Below are 18,699 nucleotides of genomic sequence, written 5' to 3' on the forward strand. Positions count from 1 at the left end.
TCAGGGATACCTGGATTCCCCTCCCAAGAAGGATGAATTTTGTTTTCACAGTCACAATTATTTAAAGATAGGCCAGAAGGTCTGGAAATGTAGTGAGCACCCTGACCCTGGAAGTAGACAAACACAGCTGAGATCCACCACTGCCCAGGGACTCTCAGGGTTAGAGCAGGGCAGGCTGTGCAAAACACCCAAGCTGGACTTGGCTGATTCCTTGCATCACAAAAGCCACCTAAAGGGTCAATCTTGCTATTTCTAGTGTCTGAAAAACCTTCTGCAGCAATACACACAGAGGTGGTCGTGCACAGGCTCACAAAGATTCACAGTCAAAAAACAAAATCTATTTCTGTCTCCTGGTGTGAAGGGATCCATAGACCCCCTCCCCTGGTTATTCCCTTGTCCCCTTTCTGCCGTTGCACCCCACAGCCAAGGTACCCCGGCAGTTCGGTGCCTCTCGCCGCATCTCTGCCCCTGCGCATCTCTCTCGGCTTCTCTGGCTCTGCCCTTCCCCACCCCTTCTAAGCCTAGCCAGTCCTTCTCCCGGAGAACCCCCTCCCCCGAACTACAACCCCCAAGCGCCCCCAGCCCCGGGCGCTGCGCATGCCCCCTGCTCTCCGCCCCCTCCCGGTTTCCCCATTCCCTCCCTCCGCCCCCCTCCCCCGCGCTCCGGCTCCCGCATCCCTCCATCTAAGCCTGTGCCGCAGCCGCATCGCCACCGCAGCCCCGGCAGAGCTGAGCCCGGCCCAGGACCCTGCCCCTGCCCTGCCCTCGGCCCGCCGCTCCCGTTCCGTCTCCGCCCGCGGGCCCCTACCCCTGGTTCCGGCGTCTCCTCCGGCGCCCCCAGACCCCGGCCTCCAGCGCCAAAGCAGAAGGCGGGGAGCAACAGCAGAGGCAGGAGGACGAGGAGAAGGAGGAGGAGGAGGAGCCGTCGCAGGATGAAGGATCGGACTCAGGAGCTGCGGAGTGTGAGCTTGGGGGTGGGGAAAGTGGGGGAGGGCGGGACCCCAATTTGGGGAGTGCGTGGGGGTGAAATGGGGGAGGTGCTGGGACGTAGGGGCAAGTGATGGGATAGGAGTTTGGTGGCAGGGGCACACCAATATCTGGAAGCACTTGATGTCTCCAATGAACCTGCGTTAAGCTATTAAGACACAGGGGGCAGGAGATGTTTCAGGGGCCTTGGACAGCCCACATTCCCAGGAGGGCCCTGGGGTCTAATCTGGGGATAGGAGAGAATTGGGGGGTACAATCATCCCCTGGGCAGATTTGCCAAATGAGAAGGATGGGGGCGGTTACTGGGCCAGGCTGAGTCTAGCCGAACCCAGATTTAGGGGGGGGGGTGCTAGGCGGAAGGACACAGGTTGGGACTGAGATGCCAACACCTGGCAGTGAATGAAATGTGTGTGTGTGTGCACATGCGTGTGGTGCTCCCCATGGGGAGGGGGCACCTCTCAGAAACAAGGAGGGAAGGAGTGGCTTTAGGAGATAGTCAGAGGGTCAGGGCCTGAAATGGGGTGACTCCAGAGGTGGGAAATAGGGTTGCAGAGGAGAGGGGGAGGAGGTTCCTTGCACAGGGCCACAGAATTGGGTTGTATGACACAGACTGTGCTCTGCTTGGGGGAACTAGGGCATTCTGAACAGTCAGGGGCAGACTGATATGGGCCCTTGCTCTGCAGGCCTAAAGAGGCCTGGCTCTAGGAGTCTGGCCAGGCAGGTAGTTGTGTTTGGGTGACAGGGATTGGAGCCCAGCAGTGAACGCTGCTATTTGGAGGGGCTGAGAGTAGGGGCTTGATGAGAATGGTTTCTGGGGCAGGGAGGATGCTGGGAGATTCAGAGAAATGACCTAGGGCCCCAGGAGGCAGAGCTAACAGCCTGCCCTGTGCTGTAATGTTAATAAAGTACTAGCCCCAGCCAGGTATCCCGATGCATAAGGTCTTTACCAAGAGCCTGTTGGTGGTTCCCCCAGGGTTTTTTTTTTTTTTTACCCCATTTGACAGGTGAGGAAACTGAGGTTTGGAGATGGGCAGGAACTTGCCCAAGGTCACCAAGCAAGTGGGTGGGAGAAACAGACTGGCATCTGGGTTTCCTGTCTGCCAAGCTGATATGTGTCTCTGCTTTTTTGGTCTTTGAAACAGAAGTCTCAACACTGTGAGTAGAAAGCTCTGTCTTTGGAGAGCCCCCTGGTTTTGGGGTGGGGAACCAGGTTAGAGAAAGTCAAGAGGAAGGGGCTTGAAGGCAAGTGACTGTTGTTTCTGGGGAAAGATGGGTTGGCAAGTGGGAAGGAAGGAGGAACTAGTGGTTGAGGGAGGGAATTTTGAAGGTTTGTTTTTTTATTAAACTTCTAGTGTTCTAAATATATTCTTAAGCATCAAGAAAATGACAGTAATAAAAATAACCAACATTCATGTGCCAGACATTGTTCTAGGTTTTTATACTTATTAACTCATTCTGATCCTCACAGCAACCCTATGAGGCTGATACTAGTATTATCCCATTTTATAGGTAAGGCAACTGAGGCCAGAGAGGTTAAGTAACTTGACCAGAAATTCATACAGCTAGCAAAAGGCAGTTGGGCAGGCTGGTTCCAACATTGGTGCTCTGGACTCCCCTTCTCTCACAGTGCAGTTTTCAAAGCCACTGGCCATTGATAATCTCATTAGACCCTCACCAACCTTCTGGTGAAATAGTAGATTGAGAAACTATCTTATTTTATAGTTGAGGAAACTGAGGCCCAGAGTAGTTAAATCATTTGCCCAAGGTCACACAGCTAGCAAATGAGGAGTCTAGATTTGAACCCAGATCCCCTGCTGTGAAGACATTCCATGACTCCAAAACCCAGAGAAATGGAAAGTGGGTTGAGGTCAGGTGGTGGTGAGTTTGTGTTATAATTAGAGAGGGAGGGAGGGAAAAGGCTAAGACAGGGATGGAGGGGGAGACAGGGGACAGTGGTCCTCATTTGAGTGGGTCACGGAGATCCCATCCAGAGGTGAGGAATCCTGTCTGCTGGGGCTGCTAGAGGCAGCCAGGTGGGTGAGGTGGGAGGTGGTGGGGAGGGAGAAGGGGGCTGGGTGAATGCTGATGGTTTCTGTGTTGGTTATGGCTCAGGAAAATGAGATTTTGGAGGGGGGGGGTGGGGTGGAAAGAAGCTGCCAGATGTAAGCAGTGTGAGGGTCTCCTGGCCAGAGCCAGAGTTGAGAGTGAAGAGGCTAGGAGGCTGGAGAACCTGGGCAGGGGTGGGAGGGCCAGACAAGGGGTCTCGGTTGCTGTGAGGGATGTTAGCCCAAGGAGTGCGATTGTCTTTCCAACAGTACTTTAGAGTTCTTGAGGGGTTCTTGGGTCTGCTTATTTGGGAATCTGACTATCTGTGTTTCAATCGTAGCTTTACTATTTTTGTGTGACCTTGAATAAGTTTCTTAACCTTTCTGGTTTTCAGTTCCTTCATATGTGAATTGGGAGTGATAGTAGTAACTGCTTTGCAGGGTCAACCTAAGGCTTGAAATTAGTGAATATACAAAAGTGCCCAGAAGGGGCCTGGGCACAGTAGTGCTCTACGAGTGTTTGTTCCATAGCTGACTTGCTTATTTCTCTTGAACCTCACTTTAGCCCCCTGGAGTGGCAGGATGTGACCCCCTAATTTATTTCGGAGTAAACTGAGAACCAGAGAGTTAACCTGACTTGTCCAAGGTTAGTGGCAGAGCCAGGGTTGAACCAGAGTTTTCTGTTTCCAGTTTGCCAAGCACCTTTGGGGTGAGCCGGGAGGCGCTGGGCTGGAGGGGAGGCTGGGAGGTGGAGTTAATCAGCCAGGTTGGTGTCCAGGGTCCAAGGAGTGGGGCTAGGGGTGAGGCTTAAGGGGAAGGGAGTGGATCAAGTGAGGCAGAGAGGAAGATTGGTGGGAGAGAGAAGGTACAAGGGTTGTGGCTGAAATCTTAAGGCAGCTGTGGGTGGGAAGGCAGAAGATTGGGGGAATAGGGAGACTCGGAAATGGGGAAGGCGAAGCCTGCAGTGAGAGAGACTTGAATTTGAGGCCAAGTGGTAACAGAGCTGTTATAGGACAAGTCTTGCATCCTGAGGGCAGGGACTAAGTTGGCTGTGTAGCACTAAAAAATGGCCTAGGCACTGTAGGGGCTTTAGAAATTCAGGCCTGAAATAACAGAAGAGTTGCCCAGCGATTGAGAGAGTTCAAGAGAGCGGGCAGGGACCAAAGCATGTTTCTGCTATGCAAATGCCAAATTCACCTGCTCCAGGCCTTTGCACTTGCTCTTCCCTCTGCCCAGGACGCTGGTGCCTCTGCTTTGAATGCTGTTCCCTCTGCCTTGAATTCTGTGTCCCTCAGACTGGGGCTCAGTTGATTACTTTAGGACTTATCTCAAATGCTACCCCATGAGAGGCTCTCCCTTACCATCCTGTATAAAGCTTGCACTGATAACCTGTTTCTCTCACACATTTCCTGGTTTATCTCGCTCCTGCTTTTTAACACAGTCTGAAATTGTCTTGTTCATTTTTTATGGTCTGTCTCCCTTCACTGAATGTCAGCTCCTTGGAGGCAGGATTCCCTTCCTGTCTTGTTCACCATTGTATTTTCAGCAGCTCCCAGCAGAGAAGTGGGCCCAGCTCATACACATTTGTTAGATGAATGAATGACTCAGTGGAGCAAAGGGAGGATGAGGAAGGAGGGGGTGGGCAAGGCTGGGAAGGTGAAGGAGAGAGAGGTTGGGGCAGGAGGGCTGGGCTGATGCCAGGAAGAAGGAGAGCCCAGGTCAGGGAGAGAGATGGACAAAATCAGGGGATACAGTGGGGAGAGGCTGCCCTGAGTAGATAATGCTAGCATCCCAAGGAGCATGTGAGAGCACATGTATGCTGTGGGTGTAGGCATGCGTGTGTTTACACACACACACACACACACACACACACACACTCTCTCTCTGTGAATTTTCTGTCATCCAGACTAGTCACCCCCTCACCATTTGCCTCTGGTTACTGACTTGCTGGTTTCCACTGTCCCTCTCCACCTTGCATCTACGCATCTGTCTATGTTGTCTCCCTGCCTCCAATGCACTCACCAGAGCCCTGGGTGACTGATGGGGGAGGACTGAAGCTAGAGGCCTAGATCTGGTGTCCCTGTCCTCTTTGTCCAATGGGGTTCGAGAAGGTGCACAGGACCTCTGCAGCCTCTCATTTAATCCCCTCAGGTGCTTGAGAAGTTGGTGAACAGTGATGAGCAGAGTGCCTGGGTTCAAATCTAGACACTACCCATCAGCTGTATGCTCTTGGGCAAGTTACTTAATCTTTCTATGTCTAAATTTCCTCTCTTGTCAAATGGGAGTAAGAATTGTATCTACTTCACCATGGGGTTTTAAGTATTAAACAAGATATGCAAAGCACTTGCAACAGGGCCCACCTCATGGCGATCAGTACACATGTGTTAGATATATATCACTCTTAACTTCCTCACTTTGCACATGGGGAAAATGAAGCTTGAATTGTCTGCCCTGTCAACTGAGGCCATCATTCAGGGGACTGGGACACACTGATCATATTTTCCTGTCTCATTTGCCCACCGTCTGCTTTCTTTTAGGCCGGCCAACTTCTAGAAGTAGAGGCTGTGCTCACTGTTAAACTTGCACACCTCAGAGTAGGTACAGATTAACTGGGGCTCAGAGAAGGGCTGAGATTTGTGGAGGGTCACACAGCAAGTCAAGTGGAGGCTAGAATGCCTGGCTTCCTGTCTGGGCTTTTCTGCAGCCTGGCCACTCTTTCTGGATTTCTGTCCTGCTCCACAGGAGTGTAGGGTACTGAGGAATAGCAGAGTAGGATCTTTGGGGCCATGTAGCAATAGATGGACAGAGGGAAAAGAACCCGGGATGTAGCACTGGTCTGTGCAGGTCCCACCTCCGACCTTATTGTGCTGTGAAGTCTTAGGCAGGTCAGGCACCCTCTCTGAGCCTGTTTCCTTATCTGTAAAGGGAAGTGTCAGAGAAATAGCCAACCCTCAATGAGCACTTCTCTCTCTGGCAGCATGAGGCATTTTTTCTGCCTGGTCTCATTATCTCCACCTGCCTAGAATTTGGGGTAGACATTTTTGCCATTTAGCAAATGCCGAGTCTGAGGCTTAAAGGGGAAAAATCATGTAACCCCCTCAATGCTGACCTGGGCAAGTTCTTTAGATTCTTTATGCCTCAGTTTCTCCATCTGTAGTCCCCATGGGGCTAGGTATCTACTGCAGGGGGCTTATAAAAATTTTAAATAGATAAATATATGCTGAGTGCATAGAATCGTGCCCTGCACATTTTAACATGCTGTGTAAATGTTTGTCATAATTATAATTGTGTTGGAGAATGGTCCTTACAAAATTTTAATGGAGACTGAGATAATAAAAATATAAGACCCATACAGAAGGTGCTATTAAATGATAATATTTTGCTAGGATTTCAGGGCACAAAACCTCACCCAGATTGGACTTTAGCAGGAGCTGACCTAAGAAGGAAAATAGGGGGTGGCAGAGTAGCAACTCTGGAAGGAGGTGGTCCAGTCTCAAGCCTTTAGAAGGTGCTGAGGGGAAGGTATGTCTTTGGTGCCTGTGAGTTACAGCCAGTCAGCCTGGGTGCCCTCAGGCAAGTAACTTCCCTTCCCCTCTCCCCAACCTCTGACTTCCTATTCCCTCATCTGTGAAATGGGAACAATGATATTTACTCAGTCTTTGTCGCAAGGCTATGGTGGTGAGGATCAAAAGGGATTATGGATGTAAAAGTATTTATAAACCATAGAGGATTATTAGCTCTCAGCTCTCTATATTATTATACCAAATAAGTCATACTTGGGCTGTCTACCTTTCTTTCTTTCTCAAGGACAAGTGAACAGGCAGCCAAAGATGCCTCAGGCAGAATCCAAGGGGACTGGCTCTGGGAATAACACAAGAGGTATAAATTAGACTTCAGGGAGTCTAAAGTCAGCATGAGACAGAGAACAGGAAAGTTCCCAGGCACCTGGGCCAGTAAAAGGCCTCATGACCTGTGGGCAGCTGGGCTGGGGGTGGAGTGCTTGAAGGAGGAGAAGGGGCAGAGGAATAGCTTTTGGCTGTAGGGGAAGGAGACCTCATGTGGCAGCTGGCTTTTTGAGGACAGCAACATGGGAGGCTGGAGAGTCCTCAGACGTGAGCCAGCCAAGCATTCCCTGTCTTCTCAGGGCCAAGGTCTATCACGGTGGTCCCAGGTCTATGGGAGGCTGGAGAAGCCTGAAGTCCTATCAGGGCCCTAAAGCTCTACCTTCTGGGGGTAGCTGGGCAGAGATGGAGGAGCCTCCCTTTCCTGGTGGATATTTGGGATTGTCTGGAAATAAAATGAAAGTGCTAACCACATTTTCTGATATGGTGCAGGGCCCAGTGTCTGTGGGGAGAATTGCTGGAGTTCTATTCATGCAGGAAACAGGGTGGCTTCGGGAGCTTGCAGCTGGAGGGCTCCTCTGGGCTCATGGGCCCCTCCCGGTGTTGTTGGGGCTCTGCTTCTATCCATTGGCTGTCCACATTGCATCTAGTCCCATCTGGCTCTGTCTAGGTTCAATCTGAGCTGTCTGGGATCTGTCTGCAACAAATCTCATTCATTCTGAGCCTATCTGGTTTCTGTCAGGTCCTGTGTATGATCCGCTCAGACCTTGCTGAGGTTCTGTGTGAGCTCTTCTCTTTAGATCCCAACTGTCTATACCCCAGGTAGACGCTTTGTGGATCCTGTCTGGATTTTATTCAGGCTCTGGTCATTAGATTCTGTCTGAGCTTTGGCTAGGCTCTGTCCGGAAATCAGGCTGAACTCTATTTCAGTTTCCACTGGGGTTGATTAGGGCTGCACATATAATTAGCTTGATGGACTCAGCTTTTGCCTTCAGACTTCTGTCCCAAGCAGAGAAGGTCTTGAATCAAGAGTATGTAGCAGTGGGGAGCCCTCCCTGCCACCCTCCTCTTTCCAAGGTCTGAATGAGTGTTCAGACCTGAGGCTTGGAGAATAGGCCCAAAGGGTCTTCCCAGATGTCCCTCAGGGCAGAGTGAATGTCTGTGTGGCCACATGTGTCTGCATGCAGTTTTTCTGTAGGTCTGGGTTTGGGTGAGGATCAGTGTGTCAGTGTCTCTGTGTGGGTGTCAGTGGGCCTATTTCTTTGTGCCTTGTGTGTCAGCCCTCTTGTCTGTGTCATTAGTCTGTCTGTTGGTGGCCAGGGTGGTGTGTGTGGGTAAATCTCTTTGTGTCTGTGCACTCTGGGGGTGGAAGCTGAACAGCTGCAGAGTGCAAATGGGAAATCCAAGCAAGTGAGAGGAGGTGGGTGTGAAGTTGGGAGAGGCTGAAAGAAAGCAAGTGCATTCGCTGTGAGCAGGGCAGAGCAGCTGAGGGGAGAGTAGGCGGGAGGGAGAAGAGCAGGGAGTGAGGGCAGTTGGGTACTGCTCATGTATCTCCCCCAGCCCTCACTCCCCCTGACTGTGCTTGCTCAACTTGGCGCCTGCCACTGGCACTGAAGTGACCTTGCATAATAGGGGATGTGTCTGGTTGGGTGAAGCCTGGAGGGGAAGAAAAGGGGAGCAAAGGGAAGCCTAGGTAGGGGCAGCCCAGGGGGTGGTGGAGAAGGTCAGGCTCCTGGGACTCTCTTCCAGACTTCTCGGAGCCCAGAGCCAATTGTTGCAAGGCTGACATTAGGTGGTTATTTCAGTATTGAAATACTTTGTACTGGTTGGTGAATAGCAGCTGTCAGCACTACCCAGCTCCAGGCTGACGGCATTCCACCTGTAAAAGAGTGCCTTCTGCTAATTCCCTCCAAGATGTCCTTGGGCTGTCAGCTACCTGGCCTCTGGGACCCTGTTCCACAAGATATCCAGTGTTCACTCTGACTGCTTGGTGCCCTTGTTGTTTTGCGTGTGTATGGCCTCTCCCAAGCCCCCTACTCTGAGCCTAGAGTTGGGAGTGTCAGACTCAGAGTAGGGACTGCTCATGGACTCTGCCTTTTTCTTTGCCCCCCCAGGCAAAAGACAGTGATGATGAGGAAGAGGTGGTTCATGTGGATAGGGACCACTTTATGGATGAGTTCTTTGAACAGGTAACTGAGCCTCCAATCCCCCCTATCTCTAAGCTAACAACTTCCTTTCCCTGTCCTCCCTGCTCTCTGGTCCTGCACCTCCTTGGCCTTTTACCAATCCCTGTGGGTCTGGCCCATTTCCCTGAACCCTGACTGAGCCCTGGATACCCTGACTGGCCCGACCACTTGGCTCGGTATAGCCGATTTGCTGCCCCAGGTGGAAGAGATCCGGGGCTGCATCGAGAAGCTGTCAGAGGATGTAGAGCAAGTGAAAAAACAGCATAGTGCCATCCTGGCCGCCCCCAACCCAGATGAGAGTGAGTGCTGCTGCTGGGTGGCTGGGGGTGGTGGGGAGAGGGGATCTGGGGCCCCACCCAGACTTCTCACCTACCCTGGCCCTCCCCTCAGAGACCAAACAGGAGCTGGAGGACCTCACTGCAGACATCAAGAAGACAGCCAACAAGGTTCGGTCCAAATTGAAAGGTAAGGAATGCAATCCCCCAGTTAAGGAAAAAAAGAACTCTGCCTTTCATTGGAAGAAATAGGCCTTTCTATAAGGAATGTCTACAAACTTCCGAGAGCCAGGTTCCTAAACAATAAGAAAGCAGAAACCCAGATTCCCTCCTTGCTCCGGATTCTTTAGAGAAAGACAGTGACGGGGAAATGCAAGAGTGGAGGGTTTCTGTCCAAATTACATCTGAGCTCTGCTGGTTCCATCAACATTAAGGTCCACCAGAAAATGAAGTCTCCTAAGTGGCTTTTGTTTCATTAAGTCCTCATTTCCAGAACAGGAGCTGGCCATAGCACGGAGCACCCAGTAGGTGGGCTCAGCAAATGCTTCTGAATTCATATCCTCTGCTCAGGACAGATTGGACTGTGTGGCTGACATCAGGGGCTGGCAAGCTTTCAGGAGGGACTTGCCAAATGCTTATGTAGTCACTCTAATTTAAGGACTTGGGTGCTGGTAATAACCACCTTCCCCCCAAAGCATTGTGGGTTGGGAACCTCCTTGTCTGCTGGTGCCAGGGGAATAGCAGTGTTACCATGATGCTAATTTGTATACTTATGGTAATTTAGCACCAGAAAACATTTACCAAGCACCCACTCTGTCTGAGGCACATTGCTAGGCTTTGGGAGAAAGGAGCCAAGTCAGATGCCTGGCCCTGAGTGCACTGACCTTGGTCCAGGGAGATGAGGACAGAGACTCCATGCTCTCCTGGACTCAACAAGAGGCCATGTGTGAGCCACCAGGCTGATCTGCAAAAACAAGCCCTTTGCACTCAGAAGACTGTACTGGAAAGGAAAATGACCTAAACTGGGGGCACATTAGGTGCAAATCCAGGCAGAAGGAGTCCAGCTTCCATCACCAGCTCATTCTGGACAAGTGCCCTGCCTTCAGCTTCCTCTTTAATACAGTGAGAAAAACTGAAACAATTTCAAAGCTGGTTTTTTTATATTTTTATAAATATATTTTTATATTTCTTGTTATGGTAACAAAATCTTTTTTTTTCCCCCAAATGAAATCTCACAAAGAAGTCCAATGTATACAACACATGAAAGTTAGGTTGTTCTGGCTGAACTGGGGTTTGGAGGCCCAGAACTCTCTCTGCCTCGCTTCCCCTTCATTCCCAGCAATAGCCTGGAGGTTCCTTCTCAGAAGCAGGGTTTCAGGGAACACAGTTTAAAAATCCCTGGGTTCAACAATTTCTCTGCTCCAGTTGAGCTCTGACCTTAACATTCTCTGCAAAACCATGAAGAAAGCGCCATGGTTTAGGGTTTCAGTAATAGACCAAGAAAGAAGCCAGGAAAAGTGACAGTGGCTTATAGAAGCTGACCTTCCAGACCTCCAGAAAAAGAGGATTCTCTTCTTCTCCATCTTCCTCCAGAAATTTGGTGGCTTGAACTCAGGTTCTGAGTGAGTTGTTTCACCCATTTGAACCTCATTTTCTAGTCTGAAATATGGACTGATACCACTGAACTCCCAGAATTGTAAGAAGTCAGTGAGATCTGTAAAGGACACCTCCCTCCTGGGCTTGGCCCAGCCCCAAGTCTGACAATAGGGACCCGGGCTGGGCCAGAGATCCTGACATCTCTGGGTGTGTGCTCCTGTGCTTCTCCCACAGCAGCTGGGACAGAGCTGTCACTCAGTCCCTGTGCCTGCCATGCTGGCAGAGGAGCATTGGGGTGCTGTTCAACCATATACTCCTCTCTTGCCACACACACACACGCACAAAATAGAAATATTATGTCCTCCGGAATGGCCTGCAGGCCCTTCCAGGTCTGAGAGGGCCTGTGATTCATCCTTGCTCTGCTGCATTTTTCAAGCACTGTAGGTCATACCACAAGCTCTTTTTTAGAAAATCTGAGCAAGTGTCAGGAGTGCATGATCCAGAAGCAGGAATCTCAGTTAATCTGTGTGCTTTTCCAGAACGTCCTTTAGAAAAGAATTCCCAGGACAGGGATCACCTTGCAGGGCAGGAGAAGAGAGCTGTTCTCTCTGTTGGAATATCGATTCACCCACCCTAGAATTGTCCAAGGGAAGGGCAGCCACTAGAACCTGACCCACCTGGAGGTGCCTGCCTTCCACCAGAAAAACCCTAGGGTGTGTTCCTGCCCAATTTCCCCAGGCTCTAGGATTTGGGGAGTTCCCCACATATAGGGGACACTCCAGGGGACTGTGCCCACACCCCATCATGGGGTTGAGCAGGAGTTACAGCTGTGGGACTTCCCAAGACCCAGTGCTTCCTCCAGAACAAGTATCCCCCTCCTGTCTGGTGACTGACCCACCCTCAATCTCTCCTCCTACTTGCCTTCCAGAGCCCCTCAAAGCCTCCTCCCCCTCCCCCTACATCCTTTACTGTATGCCGTTGCCATGGGTGTGACATCTCTTCACAGGCCTGGGGCCTGCTTTGGGGTATCGACCCTTCTTACACCCCGGACCCCTGACCCACATGCCCTGGGTTTCTGGTCCATCACTGTGTCCTCTCTCCTGCAGCCATTGAGCAAAGCATTGAACAGGAGGAGGGGCTGAACCGTTCCTCTGCGGACCTGCGCATCCGCAAGACCCAGGTAAGAGGTTCGACCATGCGGGGCAGAGCTGGGTGTCAGCGTGGACTGGAGTGGGTTTGTGACTGTGGAAGGGATCTGGCCACCTCTCCATGCCCTAGCCCTTGGCTGCTGCTGGTTTGGGCATAGGCTGGGGCTCGGGGCCCAGGGCCATGCTCTTGTGAGGAGGTGGGGTTGCCGCGTGCGCAGAAGGGCCGTAGGCTAACTCAGGTGCTCCAACCCCCCACTGTCTCCTCACCCCTCTGTGGGTTCTTCTCACTGTCCTGATGTGTCTGCATCCCCACCCCAGCACTCCACCCTCTCCCGGAAATTTGTGGAAGTAATGACCGAATATAACGCGACTCAGTCCAAGTACCGAGACCGCTGCAAGGACCGGATCCAGCGGCAGCTGGAGATCAGTGCGTGTGCCCCTTCTCCACACTCCCCAGGCCTGCCCAGGCCCCCTTCCAGGCCATTCTCCTCTGTGGAGGGGGCACCTGGCCTAAAGCTGGGAGGAAGGGTGGGCTTCCCCATCCCTGCCCCACATTAGCGCCTCAGGCCCTCAGGATGACCCAGACTCTGAGCAGGGAGTCCTTTGTCCCCACAGCTGGAAGGACCACGACCAATGAAGAACTAGAAGACATGCTGGAGAGCGGGAAGTTGGCTATCTTCACTGATGATGTGAGCCTGGGGTGGGGTGGCATTTGTGTTTGGAAACTATTTGCTTCTCCCCCCTTCCCTAACTGAATTTGAAGTCCTAAATCCACCCTGGAATTCCATGGGGCAGAGCAGGAAGGCACCCCCTATAAAAATGGCCAAAAATAATAGTGTATTAGGCATGGTTCTAAGCGCTTGACCTATTTACATTTACCTGCTAACTCATCTAATCCTCACCACCACCCTCTGAGGGGGCCGCATTTCACAGATGAGGAAATGTGGTCCAGAGAGGTTAAAGAACTTGCCCAAGGCCTCAGAGCCAGGGGCAGAACCAGGATTTGAATCATCAATCTTGGTTCAGGGTCAGAGCTCTTCAGTACTAAGGTACACTGCTCCCTGTGAAGCAGGTCATTTCACCAAATGATTAACTTGCCTACATTTTGAGGGTTTTTAAAAATACAGTTTTAGTTTGGCCGAAGTGTTCCACCCTGTCCTGCCTGTGTCATCTTATATGTGAGGGGATGGGGTTCCTCCGCTATAGTTTTTTCTCTTTGTAGACTTTTGCCCTGGCCTGCCCAGTTTTGTCTCTTTCTGTTTCTGGTGGAAGAATGCCTCTGGTTAAGGTTTCTAGGCCAAGATTAAGTATGTTCAGTGACTGTCCAGTTTTCAGCAAATTGTTATTTAGGTAATTGATGATTGTTAAATTAGCTTTGAGCAAACTGACTGAGGGCCAGTTTGCCTGTAGCCTTCCCAACCAGCTCTGCTCAGGTTGTCTGTCTGAGAAAAGAGGGAAGCCTGGCAAGTGGTTCTAAGGGGACAGAGCTGATCCCTGCCAATGAAGCCACCATCCTTGTAATGGAAAACCCATCATTGCAGTGCAGGGTGGGCAGAACATTGCCTAAAGGCTATACAAGCTGCAGACAGGCCCAAAAGTAGTGGATAGCTACTAGAGTCAGGAAAAGCTTCCTGTGGGAGGTGGCATTGAGCTGTGCCTTAAGAGACAAGGACCATTTGGATGTGGGGAGATGGATGAAGGGCACTCTAGACAGAGGGATCAGGCTGAACACAGACAGGGAGAGTGGACATCTTGCCAAACAGCCATTGGGTGATTTTGGCTCTTTGTGCATATGCGGGAGATGAGGGCAGAAAGGGAGGGTGCGCCTTGGCTGCTCAAGCAACAGTGTCTATCCTATGGGTACTGGGGTGCCCTGGAGGGTTTTAAAGCAGAGGAGTGGCTGTATTTAGTCTAAACAGTGAGTGGTTTGGGAAGTGAAGGGCCTCGCTCAGGCCAGGTGTTTGTGGGGAGGAGGTGGATCTGGTTGTGGGTTGAGTCTCTCTCACTGACTCTTGAGGGCTGCAGTGCATTTCTTTATCATTTCTCCCCTAGTTCATGTCACCCGGGCTCCAGGGGACACACTGCCTCTCATCGGGGCCTCCTTCTTCACTTCTGTTCTCTCTCTGCTATGTCTTCTTCCATTACTCTGCCTTTGACCAGACAGTAGTGGTGGGGGCCTCGCATCCCTTCCCTCTTCCCTAGGCTTCCCTGATATGTGATAGAGGAAGCCTGGTGGTGAGGTTCGTGGGCTCAGGAGAACTTTTATTTCTTGTTATTTAACAAACTTCTTTTTAGTACTTACTGTGTGCCCAGTACTATTCCAGTCAACATACATGTTAACTCACTCTTCATAACAACCATGTGAGGTGGGTACAGTTATTATCCACCTTTTCTAGGTGAGGAAACTGAGCCCAAGAGGTTCAATAATTTGCCCATGGTTACAGCTGCTAGTCAGTGACAGCCAGGTTTGAACCCTGATGCTCTGGCTGCAGACTACCCTTCACTCCCTTGTATGGGAGTGAAGGGTGGTCTGCAGCACCCCTCCTCCCATCATCCTAGATCAAAATGGACTCACAGATGACGAAGCAGGCACTGAATGAAATTGAGACGAGGCACAACGAGATTATCAAACTGGAAACCAGCATCCGAGAGTTGCATGACATGTTTGTGGACATGGCCATGCTCGTGGAAAGCCAGGTACTTTTCTCTGCTTTCTCAGCCACACTGCCTGGCTGCCACCCCCAGGTCTCTGGGGTTCCCTCTCCAAGTCCCACTCCTCCCTATGCACATGTCCTCTGCAGGGTGAGATGATTGACCGCATTGAGTACAACGTGGAACATTCTGTGGACTATGTGGAGCGAGCTGTGTCCGACACCAAGAAAGCTGTGAAATACCAGAGCAAGGCCCGGAGGGTGAGCCAGGGCAGGTGGCTTGTGGGCAGGTGGGCCAGAATAGAGTGGGTTGGGCTGGGCTTGGGCCAGGGCTGAGGTGAGTGATGACATCCTATGAGGCCTTATCTCTGGCTCTGACCTCTTCCTTTTTCTGTTTTTTTCTCCCCTCTGCCTTTTCCTCACACCCTCCTTTCCCACCTTTTTCCTAATCTGTCTGTCTGTCTGTCTATCTGTCTGTCTGTCTCCTCTCTGTTGCCTTTCCTGCCTGCAGAAGAAAATCATGATCATCATTTGCTGTGTGGTGCTGGGGGTGGTCTTGGCGTCATCCATTGGGGGGACGCTGGGCTTGTAGGCCCCCCCACCCCTATCTTTCCCAGACCCTTTCCCCACCACATTGGGAGCAATACCCCCATCACACCTTCCACTCCATCCCCTGCTCCAGGCTCAGCCTCAAGACAGATCCAGGCAGCCCCCTTTTAGCCCCCTCATCAACCCCGGAGTCCCTGGACCTCGCTGTGCCATGGACCACCCCCCTGCACATAGATAGCAGCAGGCGTGATTACACATGCACACCAACATGCATGCCGCCAGCACGTGACCGAGACGTGTGGACACCCCAGCATGTATGTGTGTACATGTGTAGATGTGTGTAAAAGCACCGAGTCACCCTTCTTGCCTTCCACCTCAAGTCTGTTTGTGGTCTGAGCTTCTCTCCTTCACATGGGTGTGGTGCAGCCCACCCAGCCCCACTCTGTCCTCTGTGAATAGGTGTGCATATGTGTATGTGGCCACAGATATGAAGACACACGATTTGTGTACATGGAATTTTGTGTTTGTTCAAATCCCATTCAACAGCATTTCTTCCACTAGCACCCTCTCCCCCCTGTCACTGCAGATGGGGTGGGTTGTGTGTGAACAGATGCCCACACTCACATTCCCAGAGGATCCAGGTGGGCCCAAATACACATAGGCTGTGGCAGACATTCAGGCACAATGTAGAGCAAACCCTACTAGGTTAAATTACCCCAGGGGCTAGCACGTGTCCCTGGAAGTGTGTGTGTGTGTGTGCACACTCAAGTGTGCTGAGCCCATGCAGTTCAGCCAAGGCGAATGAAAACATTCATGTGTAAATAACCTAGCTCGCCTGTATATACATGTGCATTTCCCCCAGCAGGTGATGTGAAGAACGTGTGTGTGTGTGTGTGTGTTTCAAGGATGTGCCTGAAGTGTTAGTAGGTCTTCTCCTCAGACAGAGCCCTCCACATTGTGCACTGGACACCTGGTTTGGGTGGGTGCAGAACCCTATATATATTTCAATGCTGTCTAGAATATGTCTGTGCGAACGTGTGTGTGTGTGTGCCTGTATGTATAGAGGCTTTCTACATAGTGTGTTTCTTCCTCTGTGTTTTATACACACACATTTATCTTTTAAGGGTGGGTGCCCCATCCAGGTTTGTTTATTCAGATATTTTGCCTCTCCCGCACTTCCGAGAGCTGCTGACCAATATCTGGTGTGGCCACACACCACTCCATCCACACTGTACAACTGGAGCTTCCTGCCCTGTCAGGTCTTAGAGCCCCTGTGCACACATACCCAGTTGTTGATCTTTCTCTGTGTCTTTGCCAGAGGCTATGCCTGCACCGGTGAAGTGCTCACATACGCCATGGCTGAGCTGGCCTTGTGCAGGGGCAACTCCCAGGCACACACACAAACACTGGAGCAAGTGCCTGCTAACACGGCATGGGGCCCATACAAGGCCCTGCACCCATTTGCAAAGAATGCTGTCTAGAAGGGCCATTTGTGTGAGATGTTACTGAGGAGGCCAATGTCTAGTGCTGCCCCAGACAGACTGGAAATGTGCATTCCTGCCTTCCACATACTTACCTCAGAACCGAAAGAGGCCAGTTTGTCCCCACCACCCCATTTGATGCTCTGGGTTCTCCTCAGGGACCTTGGGCTTCGGGAACTGTTTGTTTCAGACATACTAGAATGGCAAGTGTGGCAGCATCCACTCAGGTTGGGCTAAGTCCAGGGACCTGTGTCCTGGACACATCCACTGGCCCAGGGTGAGGCTGAGGGTAGAGAACAGGCCTGGGTTTCTCATGGTAAGGAAGGGCTAGCTCTTCCCTCATTATGTAGACAACACGTGCATGGTGGCTCTGTGTGCTTGGTGGCAGGTGGGAGGTACATGGGCAAAGGGCAGTGTTAGAAGCACTCCTCCGCCACTCCACGGCCCAGGAACATATGCAGGACTGAAACACACAAGCACAAGAATGCACTGTGCCCTGGGGTTGTGAGTACATGTCCGTGGGGTGGAGGATGGAGGACTCATGCATGTGTGTGCAGATCATTTCCCAGGGTCCCACTTCATGTGAAGCGTGTGAGGGAGAGAGAGAGAGATGGTGCAGATTGTGACTTCTGGAACACGATACCCCTTCCCCACCACACCCCAGCTTAGATAGCCAACCTCTTCCCTACCTGGCTATTTGGGTCCTGCCTATGTGAGGCCAGTATATGTAACCCCCCCGTGTGGGCTGAGGAGGGGAGCCTGCCTTTCTGTTCTCAGAATGTCCTTCTGCAGGATAGGAGGTTTGCCCCCGTGCCTGGCTATAGCCCTTCTGCTCCCACCTCAGGCATCCCTAGGGGTGTCAGAGCAGGCCCCAGCACCCCAATCCCACCCTTTTTCCTCCCTGCTGCTCAGCCACGATCACTCTTCAGCCCAGGTGTTTCCGGAATTCCCACAGCCTTGGGGCCACAAGAAGGGTGGAGGCATGGCTGGAGTGATGATATTGCTTCCTTGTGTTACTGCATCAGCCCTGTAGTTTCCCATCTCCAGGCCTCAGTTGGACTGGAAGATCCTCAAGGGTCTGCTATGCCCCAGTGCCCCAGCTTCTACAAGTCCCACACATTATATGATGTGTTTGCTTGTTGGCTGCTGTGTCTGTATGTGTCCTGGAGTGTTATCTGGGGGCTGGTGTCTTCTGCATGTTCTCAAGACAAATGTGTGCTGCCCACCATCAATGTACCTACAACCATCAAGCCCATGTGTGCCCCATGGGTGGTCCCAGGCCTGGCCAGGGCTCACTGCTTCCCCCCCTTCTCCCTAGCCCTGCCTCTTACGAAGCACACTGTATGTCTATTCCATGTGCCTGTGGGTCGATGCACACTCTTGCCATGCCTTGAGCGTGTGTACATGATGTGTTTTATGCATTCACCCTTCCCCACCAGTCTGCCCCGCAGAAGATGAGACACGTGGCCCCTGGCTCCGTTCTCCCCAACCCGTTCCCCTGCCTGCTGTGCAGCTGTGTGCATTGGCGTGTGTTTCTGTGTCGCTGGTGTGTCACGTAATGTAGGTGTGTTTGCTGACATGACCCCCCACCCCTTCTGTTTCTTTGTTGGTTTCTAGAGCTCTTTCCCTCTCCCCTGGAAGGGGCCAGGACTCCTGGGGCCTGGCTGGGGGCCCAGAGCCAGGCCACCCTCTCTTGTTAGTCCTCAGAATCCCATTTCTCTCTCTTGGTGACCAAGTTGCAAACAGATAAAACACAGGAAAATTCTGCCCCCTCCCAGCCCTGCATGTCCTGTCCCCGGAGCCCCCAACCCCCACCCCCGGGCCGAGTTGGGCCCTGTGGGATGGGAGAAATAGCAACCAATCCAACAGCGGGCATGCTGTGTGCTCACTTCCTTCTGTCGCCTCATGGGACTGTGCTGTGGGGAGGGGGACATGTGGT

The 18,699-nt window shown here is 51.8% G+C and overlaps 1 protein-coding gene across 1 annotated transcript; it reads left to right on the forward strand.

Moving 5' to 3' along the window:
• Positions 1–645: 645 nt before the first annotated feature.
• On the forward strand, positions 646–16,109 carry STX1B (syntaxin 1B). Its single transcript, XM_017642923.3, has 10 exons — positions 646–962; positions 8,989–9,063; positions 9,260–9,359; positions 9,451–9,525; positions 12,038–12,111; positions 12,398–12,506; positions 12,695–12,768; positions 14,639–14,776; positions 14,881–14,991; positions 15,242–16,109. The coding sequence occupies exons 1-10, from the start codon at positions 933–935 to the stop codon at positions 15,320–15,322; spliced, it is 867 nt and encodes a 288-aa protein (XP_017498412.1). The 5' UTR covers positions 646–932; the 3' UTR covers positions 15,323–16,109.
• Positions 16,110–18,699: the final 2,590 nt, after the last annotated feature.

Source organism: Manis javanica, chromosome 10 (genome assembly GCF_040802235.1).
Source record: "Manis javanica isolate MJ-LG chromosome 10, MJ_LKY, whole genome shotgun sequence".
NCBI classification, from domain to species: Eukaryota; Metazoa; Chordata; class Mammalia; order Pholidota; family Manidae; genus Manis; species Manis javanica.